The 19,166-nt window shown below is 58.2% G+C and overlaps 2 protein-coding genes across 6 annotated transcripts in view; one reads left to right on the top strand and one right to left on the bottom strand.

The window, feature by feature from the left end:
- Positions 1 to 1,216: 1,216 nt before the first annotated feature.
- Positions 1,217 to 6,244, top strand: ANKRD9 (ankyrin repeat domain 9). Of its 3 annotated transcripts, XM_032482719.1 has the most exons (4): positions 1,222 to 1,414; positions 1,669 to 1,876; positions 2,888 to 3,583; positions 4,541 to 4,623. In XM_032482719.1, the coding sequence occupies exons 2-4, from the start codon at positions 1,864 to 1,866 to the stop codon at positions 4,597 to 4,599; spliced, it is 768 nt and encodes a 255-aa protein (XP_032338610.1). In that variant the 5' UTR covers positions 1,222 to 1,414; positions 1,669 to 1,863; the 3' UTR covers positions 4,600 to 4,623. The 3 variants fall into 3 exon arrangements, with proteins under 3 accessions (XP_032338609.1, XP_032338610.1, XP_032338608.1); XM_032482718.1 differs by having other exon boundaries at positions 1,217 to 1,414; positions 1,669 to 3,583; XM_032482717.1 differs by lacking the exons at positions 1,222 to 1,414; positions 1,669 to 1,876 and adding an exon at positions 5,152 to 6,244 and having other exon boundaries at positions 3,343 to 3,583; positions 4,541 to 4,617.
- Positions 6,245 to 11,714: 5,470 nt separating this feature from the next.
- The window catches only part of TECPR2 (tectonin beta-propeller repeat containing 2), an 81,953-nt gene continuing 74,501 nt past the window's right edge, over positions 11,715 to 19,166 (bottom strand). For all 3 annotated transcript variants that reach the window (XM_032482711.1, XM_006175658.3, XM_032482712.1), the window contains 3 exons: positions 14,517 to 14,658; positions 13,998 to 14,147; positions 11,715 to 13,640 (listed from right to left, as the gene is read on the bottom strand). In XM_032482711.1, the coding sequence (XP_032338602.1) occupies positions 13,489 to 13,640; positions 13,998 to 14,147; positions 14,517 to 14,658 (444 nt within the window). In that variant the 3' untranslated portion in view covers positions 11,715 to 13,488. The remainder of the gene's footprint in view (positions 13,641 to 13,997; positions 14,148 to 14,516; positions 14,659 to 19,166) is intronic.

The following is a 19,166-nucleotide window of genomic DNA, read 5'->3' as shown; positions in this document are numbered from 1 at the left end:
ATACACAGCACGCTGCACAGGCACGCATGCACACATGCTCCCATGTGTGTAATTTCCCCTCTTTCATTCTTTAACCCCACTAATCTCCAGCCCCCCTTCCTCTGCTCCCCGATGCAGCTGTCTCTAGTCCCTTGCCCCGGCTCTCCTCTCCAACAGGCTCCTCCTGCTGTCCCATGACCTTTCCTAAAGGGCACCATGACCTATATGCAGCCAAATCCTCCTGACCCGCTGGTGGCACGTGTGCTGGCCGACCACTCCCTTCTCCTGGGACCCCTTGGCTTCCGGGAGCCCTGTGCCCTCTCAATCTCCAGGGGCCTCTCCCCACCTCCTACCCTGTCCTCCTCTCCCCACCCCTACGTGCCCCGCCTCTATGACTTCACTCCTCTGTCTCCCTGGTGTCCTGCTTTCAATGTCTTTTCTTTCCCATGACCCCTAGCTGTTATCACCAGCCCAGGCTTCTCCCTCGACCTCCCGTTGCCATGGACACCCCAACGTGGCTGACATGCATCTTCACGGATGCCCCGCCACCTGCTCCTCCCCATTCTTCCACGTGCTCAGTCCAACCTGGGAGGCATTCTAAACTGTTCCTTCCCTCTCACTCCCACTCCATTGATCAGAATCCACACAGAATCCAGCTGCTTCTCTCCAGTGACCTCCATGCCGCTCCTCGGCTCCACCACCCCTTCCCAGGCCAGTTGGCTACTGGTGGGCTTCCACCTTCTCCCTGTGCGGTTTGTTCCCAGCAGCCAGGGGGAGCCTGAGAAAACCGGAGCCAGCCTTTGTGCAGAGCCATGCGCAGAGCCGAGTCCTCCCACTGACCTGTGGGGTCCTTCTGTATCTGCAGCCCCCGCCCCCTACATCTCTCTGGCCTCACCAACTACACCCCTACCTGGGCGCACACAGATGCCTGCTGTGGTGGGACCAGCTCTCCCAGGAGAGAGGGGAGTGTGTCTTGGAACAGATCTCAGTGGGAATATGATGGGTCAAAGGTCAAAGCCTTAGACCTTAGAAGGCTGTGCTGGTGCGCACCCCCTGCGCTGGTGGCGTCAGGACCTGAACAGGGCAGTCCCTCTACCCCCAGGCTGCTGTAGTCTCTCTGGGAATTGAGCCGCCCTCCTCCACCCAATCCCCCACACTGCCCCGCATCCCTTCACATCCCACCCAAGTCCATCCTCCCTCCAGGAGGAAACTGCCCCTTCACAATCTATTCACAGCCTCGCAGGGCAGCCACCTGGCATATGACGCTGCTTCATTTGGGGCCCCTGACCCCACCATAGCCCCAAGGAGACATGCGCAGGGTGGTTGCAGCAGCCTGGGAGACCACACGTGTGTCGGGCACAGGGGACAGATTTCACCAGAAGAAGACTCCCCAGGAGAGATGACGCGTGAACCAGAGCAGCATGTACCCTAGAGGGTGAGTCTACAAGTGACCTTGCGAGAAAAAGGCAGGCTGCTGAGAGTGACAGAGGACAGTGCCTCGATGCAGTGTTACAGTGTGAGCCACCACCGTGGGAAAGTGGCTGGGGGCCAGGACAGGCACGTTGGCCTACAGATTTCTCCTCGTAGGCTCCCAGACATTGTAAATTTTTATTGTTGTTGTTTTTATTATTATTTTGTATGCCTGAAATTATTTACTAACTTCCAAACTCCCTCTATCCCCACCTCCAGGTCCTGGGGACAGTCCCAAGCTCCTTGTCCTGGCATTCAAGACCCCATGCTTCCCAGCCCCTCCCGACTGACCTCTGCAGCCTCCTTCTGTCACTTCCAGACCTTTGCTCCAGCTGTGTCCGGCCCAGGAATGCCTTTCCTCTGCCCCACCTGGTCTTTCTGGCTAAATCTGTTTCCATGGGAAGCTTCTAAGCAATGGAGAAACAGGGTCAGACTTGATTCTGAGAGAGGCCTTCGGGAAACCCAGTGAGGAGTGAGGAGGGCAAGTCGAAGGGGGAAGCAGAGGGGACTAAGGTGGAGAGAGACCCGCCCCGAGGCCAGCTGCGCCCCACAGCCCGGGCCCTGTCACCTCATTCTGCTGGTAGCCATGGAGATGGTGTGAGGTCTCAACCACAGCCCTTGAAGAGTACAGTGGGGACATGGGGGAAAGGTGGCAGAGTCTTGAGCCACAGGTAGTTCACCTGGGACACTACCTCCCACCCCAGGTTGTCTCCCAGGGTCTGGGGGCTCCAAAGGCCAAGTGTCAACCCCAGGATTTCCATTCGCGTTGCCCCCACCCCCATCATACTCAGGACATCCAGAACTGGAAAGGTGGGAGAAACTGTAGGGAAACTGAGGACTAAAGCATGGAGGGGACCAAAGCTGAGGCAATGCAGAGGTGGAGCCTGGATTCCTAGCCCAGGGCTCCCTGTACCCCAACCCTGGCCGATGACTGATTTCTGTAGATCTGCTGGTGGACCCCCTGAGCCGTACGGTAGGGGCTGCAAGGCCACCTTGCTTTGAAGCGGACAGCACTTTGGGTGCCGGTATTTGGTGGTCTCAGCATGTGTGTGCTCCACAGTTGGCCCCTTTGTGGGGAGGCTGGGGTGGCTGAGGTCCCATCCACTACAAAGGTCTGAAGAAAAGAAAGAAAAGCCTGCAGCCTCGGTCCTGGCCACTCCTCACTTGGGGGTCACTTCCTTGTGAGCCCCAGTTTTCTGGCCGGTGAATTGGGGGTCATAATTCCTACCCTACCGGTTGTGAAGATGCAGTGAGATCAAGCATGTTTAGCAGAGACTGGCACACAGCAGGCACTCACAAATGGCTATCTGCAGCCATTTATCCATAATTCCCTGGGAAAGTCAGCTTGGAGTAGGGGCTGGAGATGCCTGGACCCTGGCTGGGGAGAACGCAGCCGAGGCCCTTAGGGGTCACAGCTCCTACCCCTTGACCCCTCCAGCTACAGTCTCAGAAACAGCCCCTGAGGACGTCTTCCCCAAGGTCACAGATGGTCAGTGCAAAGGTGACCTGGACTATGACTCATGCGGCGACGAGCAAATTCACGCTTGGCGGGGCCCGGGCGTCTACTCGCGCGCCCAGACTCCCACTGGGCGGCGGCACCGCAGGCTGGGCCCCGGGGCCCTTCCCAGAGCCGGTCGCCGGCTGCTGGGACCGGGAGCCTTTCCTGGTCCGCAGCTCGGGTTTCCGGGAGCCCCGCCCCGCTGGCTCCAATCCCGGCCCCACCCCCTCGCGCCCTCAAGTTTCTCCCAACTTTTCCGCGGGTCCCGCCGGGCGCCCCGCCCGCCGGCAGGTGACGTAACAATGGTGCAGAGCAACGGCCAATGGGCGGCGGCGGGGGCCGGCAGCGCGGGCCAATGGTGGCAGCGGGCGGCCCCGCGGTCCTGCCCGGCCGGGGCCGCACTGCGCCGCCCGCCGCCCGCCCGCCCGCCCGCCCGCCGCCGGCGCCGGCACCGCCGCGCAGCGATCGGGCCGCGGCGGCTCAGAGCGCGGCTGCGGCGGGCGCGGGCGGCGGCGGCTCCCTCCCTCCCGTCCGTCCTGGGATCTTCGCCTGCGCGCCTACCTGCGAGGGGACAGCACGCGCTCTGGCCCGCAGCGGGGGCGGGGACGCCAGGCCCGCGGCCCCGCCAACCCCAAGGTGAGTCCCCCTTCCTCCGTCGGCTTGGCTTGCAGCCCCAGCCCCGGGCGCTGCTTCCCTGGCCGCCGCACCTCTCATCCCCCTTGGACACACGCGCACGCAGGTGCAGCTCTCGCTGGCCGCCACCCTCCCGCAGATCCCGTGGCCTTGCACCCGCGGCCGCCCGAGGTACGGCCGTGCCGCCGGGAAGGGACGGGGTGGAGGTGGCGGGATGCCCTGGGCGCCCAACCCCCCATTCAGGGAGCCGCGACCGTGACTCGCTGCCCAGTGACGTGGGACGGCCCAACTTTACGTAACCTTGTGTGGACACAGGGTACACCCGGGGCACAGAGGCCCAGGCTTGGGGGGCTGTTCCAGTCACAGTGTCCCCAAAAGGGGCACTGTGGCTCCAGTCCACCCCCACCCTGCCCCTCTCTGTAACTTAGTTACCCAGTGTGTGTGGACGCAGTCTGTCCGCTAACCCAGGCCCCTGTGACCAAGGGTTTAACCCTTGAAAAAAAGACAGTAGGAAGCTTGGGCCGGCGCTTGGAGTTGGAGGCCAGGCTCAGTTTGGGGCAGGGGACTCAGAAGGCAAGGTTAGGCTCAAGCTGGGTTCCCTGTGTGTTTGGGGGCCCCTCAGGTTCTGGAATGAGCCCGAAATAGGAGGTAGGAGATCTGGGTTCTGGAACTGGCTCTAACATGACTTGCTAACTGACCTTGGACAAGTTTGACCCTTGCTGGAAAATGGGATGACAGTACCTGCTTCTAGTAGTTGGGAAGATTAAGAGAGGTAGCAGACCTGGAGGGGATTTGCAGACTGTGAAGTGGTGTACACACCAGTCTCTAGGTGGACCTTATCTTCCTGCCTCCTCCCAGGAGCTTGGCGTGGGGACCTCCAGTAAACATATTTGGGTGGAAGGCTAGAGGCCCCCCTCCCTGCTGTGGCTCACAGCCTGCATTTCCCCCTTTCTTACTCAGATGAGGAAGCTGAGGCTCAGAAAAGGAAAGTGATAAACTACCTACACAAAACTAGGTGATCGCGGTGCACTAAACAGGTAGGTCTGAGTCTACAGCTCTGCCTCTGCCTGGCCTGGGGGTCAGAGGACAGGGTCAAGTTTAGGTGGGGTTGGGGACAGGGAGCCTGGGCTACGAAAAGGATTTGGCTCAGCTTGAGATGTGGGATGCAGCTTTTCTAGCCCCTTACCTGGCCTTTCCTTACTTGGGTTTGGATGCACCTTGCCCAGGTGGGAGCAGGAACTCTTCGGTGGGCTCCTGGGCTGGAGGGAGGGCGATGTGGGGTTTCAGTGTGGCCTTGACGGTAGGTGGGGCTGTGAGGGCAGGGGCAGGGAAGGGCATTTTTAGCAGAATACCAGAGAACAGGTTCAGGGAGGGAGATCAGGTGCAGCTAGATCAAGGATGTGGGAGGTGGTTCTGGGCCTCTCTCCCTTCTGAGAGAAGGGAGCTGTGAGGAGTGACTGGAAGGCCGGGTCGGAGGCTGGAGGCAGGCACGAGAGGCCCGGATGGGTAGGGCTGAGTGAGGGTTGGACGGGAGGCCCTGGACCCTCACTTTGATTCCCCTCCGCCCGCAGGTGGTCGGCCCCAGGCCCATGCCGTGAGGCCGAGAGGCCCTCGCTGCCAGCATGCCGTGGGACGCGCGGCGGCCCGGGAGCGGCGCGGACGGCGGGCCCGAGGGCGCGGGCGCAGCGCGCTCGCGGGCGCAGAAGCAGTGCCGCAAGTCGTCGTTCGCCTTCTACCAGGCAGTGCGCGACCTGCTGCCGGTGTGGCTGCTGGAGGACATGCGCGCCAGCGAGGCCTTCCACTGGGACGAGCGCGGGCGCGCCGCCGCCTACTCGCCGTCCGAGGCGCTGCTCTATGCGCTCGTGCACGACCACCAGGCGTACGCGCACTACCTGCTGGCCACGTTCCCGCGGCGCGCGCTGGCTCCGCCCAGCGCCGGCTTCCGCTGCTGCGCCGCGCCCGGGCCGCACGTGGCGCTGGCCGTGCGCTACAACCGCGTGGGCATCCTGCGCCGCATCCTGCGCACCGTGCGCGACTTCCCGGCTGAGGAGCGCACGCGCTTGCTCGACCGGCGCGGCTGCAGCCGCGTGGAGGGAGGCGGCACGTCGCTTCATGTGGCCTGCGAGCTGGCACGCCCCGAGTGCCTCTTCCTGCTGCTCGGTCACGGCGCTTCGCCCAGCCTGCGCGACGGCGGTGGCCTCACGCCACTGGAGCTGCTGCTGCGCCAGCTGGGCCGCGACGCCGGGGCCACCCCTGCCGCCGGGGCACCTGCGCCCGGGGAGCCTCGCCAGCGCCGCCTGCTGCTGCTCGACCTGCTGGCGCTGTACACGCCTGCCGATGCCGCCGGCCCGGCCCGCCGCGAACTGCTGGGCGACCGGCCGCGCTGGCAGCGGCTCCTGGGCGAGGACAAGTTCCAGTGGCTGGCGGGCCTGGCGCCGCCGTCGCTCTTCGCTCGCGCCATGCAGGTGCTGGTCACCGCCATCTCCCCCGGCCGCTTCCCCGAGGCCCTGGACGAGCTGCCGCTGCCACCCTTCCTGCAGCCACTGGACCTCACGGGCAAGGGCTAGACCACGGGGCCACCCTGGGCACTGGATTTTTGGAGAATACTATTTTTCAGAGCATTGTACCCGGCACTTTACATATATGGTTCTCTGTACAGCAGAATCTCTGCTTCGTCTGTTGCATGCATGGGGTGGGCCAGGCCAGGAGGGGAAGGTGGGCCCCCAGCTGCAGTTTTCTGATTCCAGCGGGGCTCAGCTCCCCATCTCCGCCCTGTGGAGCAGGGTTGTTGGATCTTGGGATTCTTGAGAGCCAGGCGCTGCCCTGAGCTCACTGCCCAGACCCTGATGGGGGTGAGGACCCGCCTCCCATCTTGATTAAGAGCCTTTGGGAAGATGTCCCGGAGGAAGTGACTGCTGAGCTGTGTAGGAATTGGGCAGGTGCAGGGGGGTGGACTGCCGTGTCAAAGCTGGAGGACAGCTTGTGCAAAGGCCTGGAGGCTAAGAGAAGTGTCCTGTAGGTGTTAGGTGGAGGTCCTCTGCCCAGTCAGCATGTAGGGCCTTGTAAACTCCCCTGTGGGGCTTGAACTCAGGTCCTGAGACCATGGCAGGCAGCAAGGCCTGCCTTGCTGTAGTAGGGGAGGCAGGACCCAGGCTGTGCCTCCTTGTCATTCCCCCCCCACCCCCACCTTCCGTCCCAGATTGGCCACCTGCTCCTCCTTGGGTATCACTGGGACTCCCTCCACCCAAACCAGCCCAGGCCTGGACTTGTCCCTGTGGCCCCTTTTGCTCTCCCTGGTCGACTAGGGTTCCTGCTGCCTTAGGCTCCTGGGCCCAGCTCCAACCTTTCCTCAGGTGGAATTAGATGTGTCTTCCTCCAGGCCCACCCTGTCTAGCCCAGCCCCTGACAGGTGGAAAGTTGTGTCTGTGGGTGACTGGGTGGCCGCATCACCCTGTGGGCAAGCCCTCTTGCCTCAGCCAGTACATCTGGTTTCTGCAGGAAGTTTTTGAAGATGGAGACTTGTTACCGGATGCACCATGATCCTTTAGGACAAAGGGCTGGCTGAAAAGCTGGGTCTGTGCCCTGAGGAGCCTTCGGATCAGGGAGGATGGCCAGGCAGGCCTGCCTGGGGATTCTGCTGGGCTGTGAAATTCAACCCACGCCGGCATGGGCCGGAGGGCCATGATGTTCTGCCAGGAGCAGAGGGCTAAAGATCTGCCTGGTGAAGAGTGACTGCCTGGCTGGGGGCACCCGCTGCCCACCCTGCCCCCAGTGTCTGTGACAGGAGCGTGCCTGGGGATGTAGAGGCTTTGGGTGGCCAAGGCAGAGTCCGGGGTGGTGGGCCATAAGTGGGACGGTATGGAAGGGGCCTGGGCAGCAGGAATGTCTTGCCAGGGGGGCCTGGTTCTGGTCTGCACCTGCCACCCACTCTCAGGATGCCTTAGGTTTCAGTGTCGCCATGTTTTTAAAGAGTTTTAGACCATCTCCAAGCTCCCTGCCTGCCTTGAAAAGGATGTGACCTCTGTTCCTGGGAATTGTGTGTGGGTGCACAGAGTGGGGAGGAGGGGGTGGGGGAGGGGTGTACAGCCCAGTGGCTGGCCCTAGATACCAAGTGAGAATCAGGGTGCCTCCCTTCCTGCTGTGTGTCCTGGCCCAGTTAAATAGCCTCTTTGAGCCTTGACACTTGGGGACAGTGGATACTGCCATCTCTTAGAGCTTAAAACTTTGGGCATCAGGAGTTTCTGGGTCCTCGGAAGTGGGGGGGGGGTCCCAGGTCCTCATACAGGCATGCACTGTTAGGGGAGGGCACATTTCCTTTGGAGATGAGAAGTGGAGACTGGGGTGGCCTGGAGCAGCAGGTTGCAGTGGCTCCTGGGGTTTGGGCAGGGGGAGGTGTGGGGAACCCTTGGTGCCCTCATGCTCCAGCAGCTTCTGTCTAGAAAGAGCCTGGGCACCTGACAGGCACCTGATGGGAGACCTGGGCATGCAGACTTCTCCCTAGTCCTAGCTCGATCCTCTTTGGGGTCAGCCTTCCTGGCCCAAGGCCCAGGGCTTCCCTTCACTTCTCTTCTGGACCTATAGCTGCCCCTTTGGTGACAACCTCTTTTGAGCCCCCTGGGCTGGGGATGGGGTGATGCAGGGATAGGGGAGCTCCCCAACAGGCCCTGGGAACACTGTTGGGCAAGCAGGAAGCTGCACCTGGGCTGCTCCTGGAGTGCGGGGCATGATCCTGGCAGGAGGGATTGTGGGCACCAGAGCAGGGAGGCCCAGCCAGAGCACAGGTCCAGGGGCCCCTATACCTTGGAGGGGTAGGAGGGCAGCTGGGGCATCAGCCCCTGGTGTCCTGTGGCTGGACGGGGTGGGGGAAGGCAGCGGCAGCCCTGTGGCAGCTGAGCGGGGCCTGATTCTGGGCACGGCTCCCACTGAATCTCACTGGGAACGCCTGGCTTGGGCACCCCAGGCGTCAAGGAGAGCAGAGAACTGAGGGCCACAGTGCAGGGAGGAGAAGCCTCGGGGTTATCTGGTGGCTGCTGCTGGCCTGGGGTGGGGTGGGGTGGGGCGGGGCCAGGCCTCAGCTTATCACCCCCTGGGCCGTCCAGCCCCAGAGGATGTTGGGGCCACCCCATCAGCAAGGTAACCCTGGCAATGAGCAGGAGGCCTGGGGAGAGCCGCAGCCAGCCAGGCGACTCAGCTCTTAGCTGTTGTTGGCAGGTGGCCTTGATGGCTTCTCAGAGGCAATGGCTCTGCCCGGAACAAGGCCCACGTCTTTGGGACGAAGCTTGTTAGTTGGTTTGTTCGTTCATCCCACCAACCTTGCTAAGGAAAACCTGTGGCCACTATTGCCCTCCTCATGCCCACCCAGGGGCCTGGTAACCCACTGTTGGGGAGGGCTCAGGGGCCAGGATCTCTGCATCCCAGACCCATAGAGAACGGGGGCGCTCCTCCCCAAGGTATGGTGACCTTGTGCCTGTGCTGTCCAGGGGGCCGGGGGAGGCGCCAGGAGGGCAAGGGGCCCTGCTCTGCCAGCTTTGGCCGTGGTGACATGACCCTGTGCCGGGGCCTCGCTGCACCTCTTCTGTACTACCTCGATTCTCCCGCTGAATTCCTTTCTTCTCAGTTTCTTCAACTTTAAAATTTTGTACTGAGACCACTTTCCTAAGTTACCCCCAACCCTGTTCAGAACAAGAATGTTTCCTGGGAGTCGAAGGAGGGAAACCAGCACGGTCGGGGAGGAGGGGCAGGACCAAGCCTGTTTCGGGAGGAGTGAGGCTGAGGAAGCCCTGCCCCGCAGCGGCTGGGTCTGTCCTGCCGGGTTTGACAGTTAAGCTGTAGCTGACAAGACGCATAGTAAATGCACAAGCTTTAAGTGTGTGGCTTGAGGAGTTATGACCAATGTCATCACAAGTGCAGCCACCACCCCACTCAAGATAGAGACGAAGATAACAGATTTCTATCTCTGTGATTTTCCTGCTTACAGAGTTCCCGCTCGTGGTCGCGCACACAGACTGCAGAGAAACCCAGGTCAGGGTGTGGCAGGGCCCCTGCTCGCCCCAGCGTGTGGCTCCCAAAGGAAGGGGCTGGCTCCCTGCCGGCACCCGGCACCCAGACAGGCACTGCTAGCGTTTTGGTGTATTTTCTTCCAGTTTTTTCTGTGCATATTTTCTACATACGTGCCATCAGATCAGATTTAGAGTTAAAAACTTCCTGTAGCATAAGCATTTCCGTATATTGTAAAACACTCTGTAAATATGATTTTTAAGAAGCCTTTGTGTTAGTGATGCTTGATGCAGCTAGTGTTGATGAGACAGAGTTACTGTTAGAGAGGACTGAGCCTTTAAACTGGGAATTTTATTTCTGGAATAAATAACACGTTTACATGGCTCAAATTCAAAAGCTACAAAAAGGTATACATTACAGGCAGACACAGTGACCAGCTGCCTGTGTAGTGTCTTTCTGCCCCTCCTGTGCCCCTGGAATTATGAAGAACGTCGACCTCACCAGAAGTGGTTAGAGCAGAGTAAGTGCCTCTGCAGTGTCTCCCTCTAGATGACCTGCTGCAAAACCACACCCGAGGGATTAATGCTAATAAGACAAAATTACGTCACAGACTGCCCCGAACACATCTCCTCCAGGAGGACACAGGCTTTTTAACAGCTGCACGCTGTTTCACTGGAGAGATGCTCCCAAATGCCGGCTGGTCTTAGGGTTTCACAATTATAAATGACGCTGCGCTGTGCAACTAGGGTTTGCTCTTGAGGACAGGTTTCTGGAAGTAGGGGTTCGTGGGGGGACGGCTGAAAGGCCGCTGCAGGCCGATGGTGATTCTCCCGGAAGGGATGTGCCGGGGTGGCTCCTGACCTGCTCCGTCTGCCTGGTGTTCATGGAGCAGCGACCGTCCCCTCCTCCGTCCACACACATCTTAGGTGTTCCTCCTACTCACTGTGGTTATTTATACTTTAAATTTTATGTGGAGTTTTTAATTTACAGCATCTTTATATTTTTGAAGAAATCAAATCTATATACCATTTTCTGGCTTTCCCCGTCACTTCTGAGTTTAGGAAACTGCTTGCCTTCCAGAAATCAGATACTGTTTTTTGCCCCTCATTTTAAGATCCTTTAATCCAGTGAATATTTTCTCTAGATGACTCAGGAGTGGTCCACATCAGTTGTGAAGTTGCCCTCCTGTCCCCTCACCGCAGTGCTGGCTCCCCGTGGGCCTCGCTGGGCGGCCCGATGTCACTGGCCCGTCCATCCACGCCATCCTTCATTCGCTGGCCAGCTATCACTCTTGGCAATTCTTATGTTTCTCCTTCCCCAGACAGTGAGGTGGCAGCGGACAGCCTACCTACCCAGCTGGGCTCCCCAATGCACTCCCGGTGTTGCCTTGAGCAAGTCACTTAACTTCTCTGAGTCTCACTGGGGAAACAGTACTTATGCCTCGGGCCCTGCGAGGATGTGGCTGCATGCGTGAGCCCCTTGGAGCACGTCTGGTGCAGTCAAGGGGGTGTCTGTGGCACGAACATGGTTTCAGGGGTCCCTGCCTGCCTCCCCTAACAAAACAAATCCCAGTGAGGATTTTGACAAACTGAGTGAAACCCACCTACTCCCTCGGAAAGGACTGACGTCCCTGCGCAGTGGACAGGGTCTCCCGCCAGGAACGTCGAGCGTGCCCTTCTGACGCGTGCTTTCTCGGAAGTCTTCTGTAAAGCTTGGCCACCTCTTGACTTGGGTCTTGACATTTCTTGTCCAGGTCATTTCCTGTTCTGGGATGTCCTGCGGCTTCACAAATGTGATCTTTTCCCGCAAGTTTGTTTCAGGAGGCACTTCTGGAATCTGGTTCTGTGTCATGGGCGGAGACAGGCCCAGGTCTTGGGCCCCTAAAGTGACCTCCATGGGCCTCCGGGAGGACACTGCCCTGTGCTCCGCCTCACCTCAAGGTGTCCTTCCCAGGGGCCGCCAGGTGCGTCTACCTCTGGAGTGACTTTCTCCCAGGAAGCCCCCTGGGCAAGCTGATCACGAAGTCATATCCACCCGCCCCTCTTGACAGGGGGGCTGGGCTGGCAGACGCGACCAGCAGGCTCTCCCCGGCACAGGTGGGAACGCCAGTCTTCGTCGCTCAGACAGCAGGCTCAGCTAGGCTTGGAAAAGTCTAGTTTATTGCACTGTCTCAAAGCACAATTAGAAATGAGAACCAGAAAGCAAACGGCACAAAGCACTGAAGCTACAATGGTTTACAAGTGTCAGACTCGGCTTGGGTTTAATCGCACTAGGTCCCGCGGGTGTGGGAGAGCGCGGCATCGGGCAGGCGCCGGGCAAGGCACGATGTCCGCAGAAGAGGCGCCACCGCGGCCTGCGGTGGCCTCTGCTGTCACCAAACTTTTTAAAAAAGGATTCTATAAAAGTGAAGTGTGAAGTAAGACCTTGTCCTCATTTAGACCTGGAAAACCTCCATCTTCGTGGCTGCTGGGTCCTGTCAGAGAACATATTTTATCACTCTTCACCTGTGGCCTGGGGGCTCCGGGATACGCTCTCTCAGTAGAAAACAGGCATCGAGTGACTGGGCCCAGGGCCGCGGGCCGCTAAAAAAAGCAGCTAGGCTGGCATCCTGCCGCGGGGCTGCCTCCGGGAGGGAGGGGAGGTGGGCTCAGGGTGGGACACGGGCTGGGCGTGGACTCCGACAGCTCAGATGCCAGTGAGGGGCGGGCACTGCAGGCCAAGCCCCAGGATGGACTGGTGTCTAACGTGGCCACAGCAACCAACCAAGACAGGCGCCCGTTTCAACCTTGCATCAACCCAGCAGCCGGCCGACAGGGCCTGGCTCCCTCTCGGAGCCAGCAGGCAGGCCCCACGACTGCCCTGCGTGCCAAGGACACGCGGAGCGGGTGCCCACCCTCCCCGAAGCTGCAGCTGAGAACAGTGCGGGCTCAGGATCGACAGCGGGAAGCAGTGAAAGGCCTTCCACTCATTTTGGAAAATACATTTCTCTCCTAAATTGGTAAGATTTGATTTCAAATGAGGTATCGTATGTAGGTTTGTAATACAACAAACAAAAAAGGCAATAATCAGTAGATTCATCCTCAGAGGGCGCTTCTGGATTCTATGACGCCCACCAGCAGCACTGGCTGAGAAACCACGCTGAAGACATCCCTCAGCCACCGCCTGGCCGGGGCCCCGGGCCCGACCACACCGCCCTGCGCCGGCCCTGCCTCGGACACGTGCGCACACTCTGGTTCCGTCCATCCACTGGCCTTTGTCGTTTTGGCTGAGGTGTGTTCTCAGGGAGGCGAGCACGGCCCACGCGTGAGTGGGCAGGGAGGGCGTGTGGCACGTGTGTGGGAGTTGTGAGTGTGTGTTCTCTGTCCTGGCACAGCCAGCACCCCACCTCTCAAACACAGCCTTGGTTTCCCATCTGGCATGTCCAGCGTGGAATGCGTGCTGGGACCTGCTACTCAGAGAGGAGGTGGAGGGACCCTGCACAGAGACAAAGCCATCGTTAGCACAGTCAGCGGGTGGACAGCACTGACCTTCGGTTCCGTACGCCTTGGAGCTACTAACATGGCTGCCTGTCGTGGCTCCCAGGGTGGCCCCTGAGCCAGCTCTGATGTGTCCCACCTGTGGTGGGACCTGGAGTAGTCAGCGAGGAGGGGTGGCTGCGGCACATGGGCAGCAGCCACTGTTCCCATGGGGACAACCTCAGCAAGAGCACAGGGGCCTTGCGGCTCCGGGCCACTCAGCTGAGGCCGTGGGTGCTGGAACGAGACGGAAACGAACAAGGATGAGAGCAAGCGTGAGGCGGCCGACCTGGCTGGACGTGTCCAGACGAGAGCTGATGAGGTGTGTCCAAGAGAGAGCAACTCAGAGCCGACCGTGTCCACCATCCGAGGCTCGGGTCCCTCCCGAGAGCTCCTTCAAATTACCTCCCACTCGTCCTCTAGGTCGTCGGGGTGGGAGGTGGTGGTGTGGCTGCTCGGGGCACCGTGGGAGTGGCTGAAAGTCCTTGTCAGCCGCTGGAGGAGGTAGCCGGGGGGGCCCACTGCCCACAGCTCATCTGATGAGGTCACTGCGGGGACAAGAGCCAGCCACATGCTCATGGATCACCCAGCCCGGGAAGAGAGCAGAGGTGGTCAGGGGCCTGAGCTCCATGTCTGGACGTGGCACTTTCTAGCTGTGGGGCCCTGGACATGCCACCCCCAGTCTGTGCCTCAGTTTCCTCAGCTTTAAAGTGGGTGGCCTGGCACCCTGTCCTCCTCCTGGGAGACCCTGGCTGTCTGGGTGCTGGGTCCCCCCCCCAAAGCTGTGACCCCAGAGGAGGCCTTGCCCTGGGCTCCTGTTTGGGAGCAAGCCCAGCAGAAGCAGCCCCCCAGGAGCCCCCCAACATGGCCCAGGGAGTCCCAAGTGCACAGGGCCCAGCACCTGCCTGTGAAGCATGTTGCACTGCCAGGGACTTTCTTCCAGTAGTCTCCAGCAGGGTTCTTGTCGGTGACACCATACCGCCGCGCGAGGTCCCCGTTGGGGCAGCGGGCCCACACGGTCCTGGTGCTCAGGGCCAGCTGGCAGGCCTGCAAGCCTGCAGACAAGCAGGGCAATCACCTGTCCTCAGACCCGGCTGCAGAAGGGATGGTCCAGCCCTCCCTGCCAGCCTGTGCACCTGTCAACCAGAGTCCCCAAGGGGACAGTGCCCTGCTCCGGGCTGGCTTGAAGTGGGAGCTGAGGGCAAGGCTGCCGAGAGCCCAAGACCGGGGTGGGGAGGTCCAGGTGGACCAGAGATGATCATCCCCCCCCCCCAGGACATGGGGCTGGGTCCCTACACTGGGAACAACGAGACAGACACTTGCTGTCACCTGCCTCAGCAGAGCCTGAGAGACTAGTCCAGCCATGGCTGTGGCCGCGGTGGCAGCTGCATGGCCCCTGAGCCCAGCTGGCCTGCTGTCCCTACCTGGCACGTGCTCCCAGCCGGTCCCCACAGGCATCTCCTCAGTGATCCCGGTGCGGACGTGCACGTTCCACCTGCTGTCCAGGGCCCACAGCATCTGGTCGTTGGGGCTGGAGTGGACGCTGACCAAGGTGACCCCGGCGGGCTGGCAGCAGGAAGAAGGCGGAGACACATTATTTTTGGAGAGGGCAAGGCTGGAGGTGTGGGGAGTCCACGTCAGCCTGGTGCAGGGCGGAGGCACAGCAAGAATGGCAGGGGCCCAGGCCTGTCCCCAGCGCAGCCTTGCAGGGACAGAGACGCCTGGCAGACCCAGAGCGGGAGCCTCCCACCAAACAGGCAGCCCCAAGTCTTCGGTGGCCACAGGTCTGGGGGGACACAGGTGGAGATGGGCCAGATGTCAAAAGGTAGGGACATGGGGAGCGGACCCGCGGGGTCCTGGGCCAGGAGGGCAGCTGCGTATGGGCGGTGACGGTTGGTGACAGCAGGAGGGGTGGCAGGGGAAGGAAAGGCGGGGAAACACTCCTGAAGGATCCGGGGTGGGGGAAAGGGGCCTGGCCTCCGAGGGTCCTCACAGCTTCAGGCTCAGAGAGAAAGCACACGTGGCCAAGTGCTAGCAGTGGGTGACTCTGGGTGAAGGGTCTACGGGAGTTTCTTGAAATCTGCCTGTAAGTTTTCTGTCGGTCTGAAGTTTTCCAAAATGAAAGTTTAATTTTAAAAATTATAAAAATAAAAACCACGAAAAAATGTTGTTGGTGTTGCGAGTGTAGTGGCAAGGGGTCCACAAGGAGAAGGTGTGTGGACTGGCCGGAGGGCTGTATGACGGGTGGGTGGGCAGCCCGGGCCGGGGTTGAGGTGGGTGTCTGGCGTGGCGGGCGTCCCCACCCACGCTCCGAGCACCTCCCCTGCTCTGCTCCGTCCACAGAAGGGGAGCAGGCCGAGGGCCCAGTCGGCCGCGCGGGGCTGCTGTGAGCATCTTGGGAAACGGGGGCAGGCGAGGAGGCGGCTCCCGGATGGGAGATGACGCCCTTCCACCCGGGCCTCTTCAAGTGCACACCAGAACCTGGGGTCAAGAGCCGGGCACGGGTCTGGCCCGCGGTGGCCTCATGAGTGACATCAGGTGCTGAGAACAGGGTGTCATTTAAGTCCTGCTGTCTCCTGCGGTGTCCTCATCCCTCTGCCAGCCCCATGCTGTGAAGGGCCCATCCGGAGGTGCCCGCCTGGTCTGGCCCAAGCCCACCCCCAGGCCCTGACACACAATGGGAGGACTCTTGGCTCAGCCACCTGCCCGTTCATTCACCCATCACCCACCTGTCCTCACTCATCCCAACCGTCATCATCCACCCATCACCCACCCGCACATCATCCACCTACCCACCCACCAGATGTTTCCTGGGGCATCGACCTCGTGCCAGGCACTGTGCTGGGCGCTGGGGACCCATTTTCCTGACTCCTGGATTTTAAAGTCTGGTGAGAGGCATGCCGTGGCTCAGAGAGTCACACAAGGATCCGTAAGACTGCAGCAGGTAAGAGGAGCTACAGGTGAAGAACGAGGTGACCTGGGAGCATCTGATGAGCATGAGACCAGGGGGTCAGGGAGGGCTGCCCAAGGGGGTGTCGGCTGGAGTGAGGCTGAGGGGTGAACAGAATGAACCAGGAGCAGAAGGCAGGGGAGGCACCGGGGAGTGAAGTAGCCAGAGAGGCTGAACCTGGGCGGTACCACGCACAGTCTGTCTCCTCAGTGGATGACAGGGCGGTCTGCTGGGATCCAGGCTCTGAGATCAGAGGTGTTCAGAGAGAGAGTTCTGGAGATGTATCCAAGGACAGGTGGTAAAAAAACAAGATGCAATGAACAAAAGGAGCTCCCAGCCAAAGTGGGGACTCAGTGGAGGTCAGATGGGCACAGCACCCGGCCTCTGGGAGAAAAGGGATTGAGCAGAGGCAGGATGGAAAAGACAGGTAACTGCCTGGGGTGACAAGGTGTCCACAGATGTCAGCCACCCCTGGGAGCTCCTGAACACGGCCCAAGAAATGCTGCTTCACAAAGGTTGCCTGGAACAAGTCCCAGTGACCTGACAGGTCGGCCAGAAGGACAGAGAGGTTGGACAGGAAGCAGTTGTGCAGAGTACCCTCCACACCAACTGGCCACCTTCAGACTAGGAAGCCTGCTCTGGCTGATCCCAAGTCCCCTCCAGAGGGACGAGGGGAAGACTGGAGGGCCAGTGGTTCTCACACCTCAGAGTCCCTGGGACTCGTGGGGGGACCTTGTTAAAATGGAACATTCCTGGGCTCGGGGCCAGACTGTCCACATGAGACTCTGTGGCTGGAGCCCAGAAACGACCTTTTAAACAAACTCTTCAGGTGATTCTGACTCAGCCGGTCTGTGGGCCACTTTCTGTGGAAGTGCTCTGCACCACGGTCAGGAAGCAGGCGACGCCACCCAAACCATCTACAGATTTCAATGCACCCCTAGCAAAAGCCCACCTGGCAACTTTACAGAAATGGAGAAGCTGATCCTCTATTTCATATGGAACTGTAAGGAGCCTCAAACAGCCAAAACAATTTTGAGAAAGAACACAGTTGGAAGACTCATGCTTCCTGAGTTCAAAACTACTATAAAGCTGCAATAACCAAACAGGACGGCACTGGCAGAGGGAGAGACATGTAAATGGAGTAGAACTGAAAGCTGAAAAATAAATCCCTATAGTCAAGTGATTTTTGACAAGGTTGCCAAGGTCACTCAATGAGAAAAGAATAGTCTTTTCAACAAATGGTGCTGGTACAACTGGGCAGCACACGTGTAAAAGAAGGAGGCTGGGCCCTCACCTCACACATACACAAAATTAACTTGAAAAGGATCAAAAATAAATATAAGAGCTAAATCTGGCAACGGTTTCTTGTCTATAGCACCAAAAGTACAAGCAATAACAAGAAAAAAGCTAAATTGGACTTCACGGAAATTAGAAGCTTTTGTACATCAAAGGACACTGTAAAGAAAGCGAAAAGATAACCCAAGTCGTATATAAGGGTCTAGTATCCAGATCAAAGAATTTTTTTTTAAGACTTTTGCCTAATTATTTTTTATTTTTGTTTTTTTGGGGGGAGGAGATAATCAGGTTTGTTTGTTTGTTTGTTTGTTTAATGGAGGTCCTGGGGATTGAACCCAGTGCTTTTACTAAGCACGCGCTCTACCCCTGAGCTATACCCTCCCCTCTTAGCATAAAGAGAACTATTAAAACTTACAACAAAAAGACAAACTGAACTAAAAAAAAGGGCAAAGGACTTGAATAGACAATTCTTCAAAGACATACAAATGGCCAACAAGCACATGGAGGACACTCTACATCATTAGTCACCCAGGAAATGCAAACCCCAACCACAGCGAGATACCACATCACACCCACGAGGGAGGCTAGAAAAAAGAAAATGGAAAGTAAGTGTTGGTAAATCTGTGGAGGAACAGGAACTCTCATATAGTGTCGCTGGGGCTGTGAAATGCTGCAGCAGCTGTGGAAAACAGTCTGCCAGTTCCCGAAGGGTTAAACACAGAATGATTGTGTGACCCAGAAATTCTACTCCTAGATGTTTACCAAAACAATGGGAACAGAGGTTCAAACAGCAGCTACGTGAACGTTCAGAGCAGCGTTCTTCACAACAGCCAGAAAGTGGGAACAACCCAAACGACCACCAGCTGATGCCTGGATAAACACAACGTGGTCTGTCCATACAACGGAGTATCACTCAGCAATAAAAACGGACGAAGTAGTGATGCTGACACCACGTGGATGAACCTCAAAAACATGATGCTAAGCACTATTTACAGTAGCCAAGACATGGGAACAGCCTAAATGTCCATCAACAGATGACTGAATAAAGAAGATGTGGTATATTTATACAATGGAATACTACTCAGCCACAAAAACTGACAACATAATGCCATTTGCAGCAACGTGGATGCTCCTGGAGAATGTCATTCTAAGTGAAGCGAGCCAGAAAGAGAAAGAAAAATACCATATGAGATCCCTCATATGTGGAATCTGAAAAAAAAAAAACAAAACATAAACACAAAACAGAAACAGATTCAGACACAGAATACAAACTTGTGGTTGCCAAGGGGGAGGGGGTGGGAAGGGACAGACTGGGAGTTTAAAATTTGTAGATACTGACAGGCATATGTAGAATAGATAAACATGATTATACTGTGTAGCACAGGGAAATATATACAAGATCTTGCTGTAGCTCACAGTGAAAAAAAATGTGACAATGAATATATGTATGTTCATATATAACTGAAAAACTGTGCTCTACACTGGAATTTGACACAACATTGTAAAATAACTATAACTCAATAAAAAAGTGTTAAAAAAACAACATGATGCTAAGTGAGAGGCCAACCATAAAAGGCCACGTACTGTATGACTCCGATTACAGGAACTGTCCCAGAGAGGAAAATCCACACAGAGAGAAAGCAGACGAGCAGCTGCCGGGGCAGGGCAGGGAGGCATGCGGAGCAACTGCTGCTGGCTACAGGGTTTCCTCAGGGGATGGTGAAAATGTTCCGGAGCTAGACAGTGACGAAGGCCGCACAGCACTGCCGACATCCTACATGCCGCTGATGGTAAATTTTATGTATGTGATTTCACCACAATTAAAAAA

The sequence above is a fragment of the Camelus ferus genome, chromosome 6 (genome assembly GCF_009834535.1).
Source record: "Camelus ferus isolate YT-003-E chromosome 6, BCGSAC_Cfer_1.0, whole genome shotgun sequence".
Taxonomy (NCBI): Eukaryota; Metazoa; Chordata; class Mammalia; order Artiodactyla; family Camelidae; genus Camelus; species Camelus ferus.
This window is presented reverse-complemented; position numbering and strand designations above follow the sequence as displayed.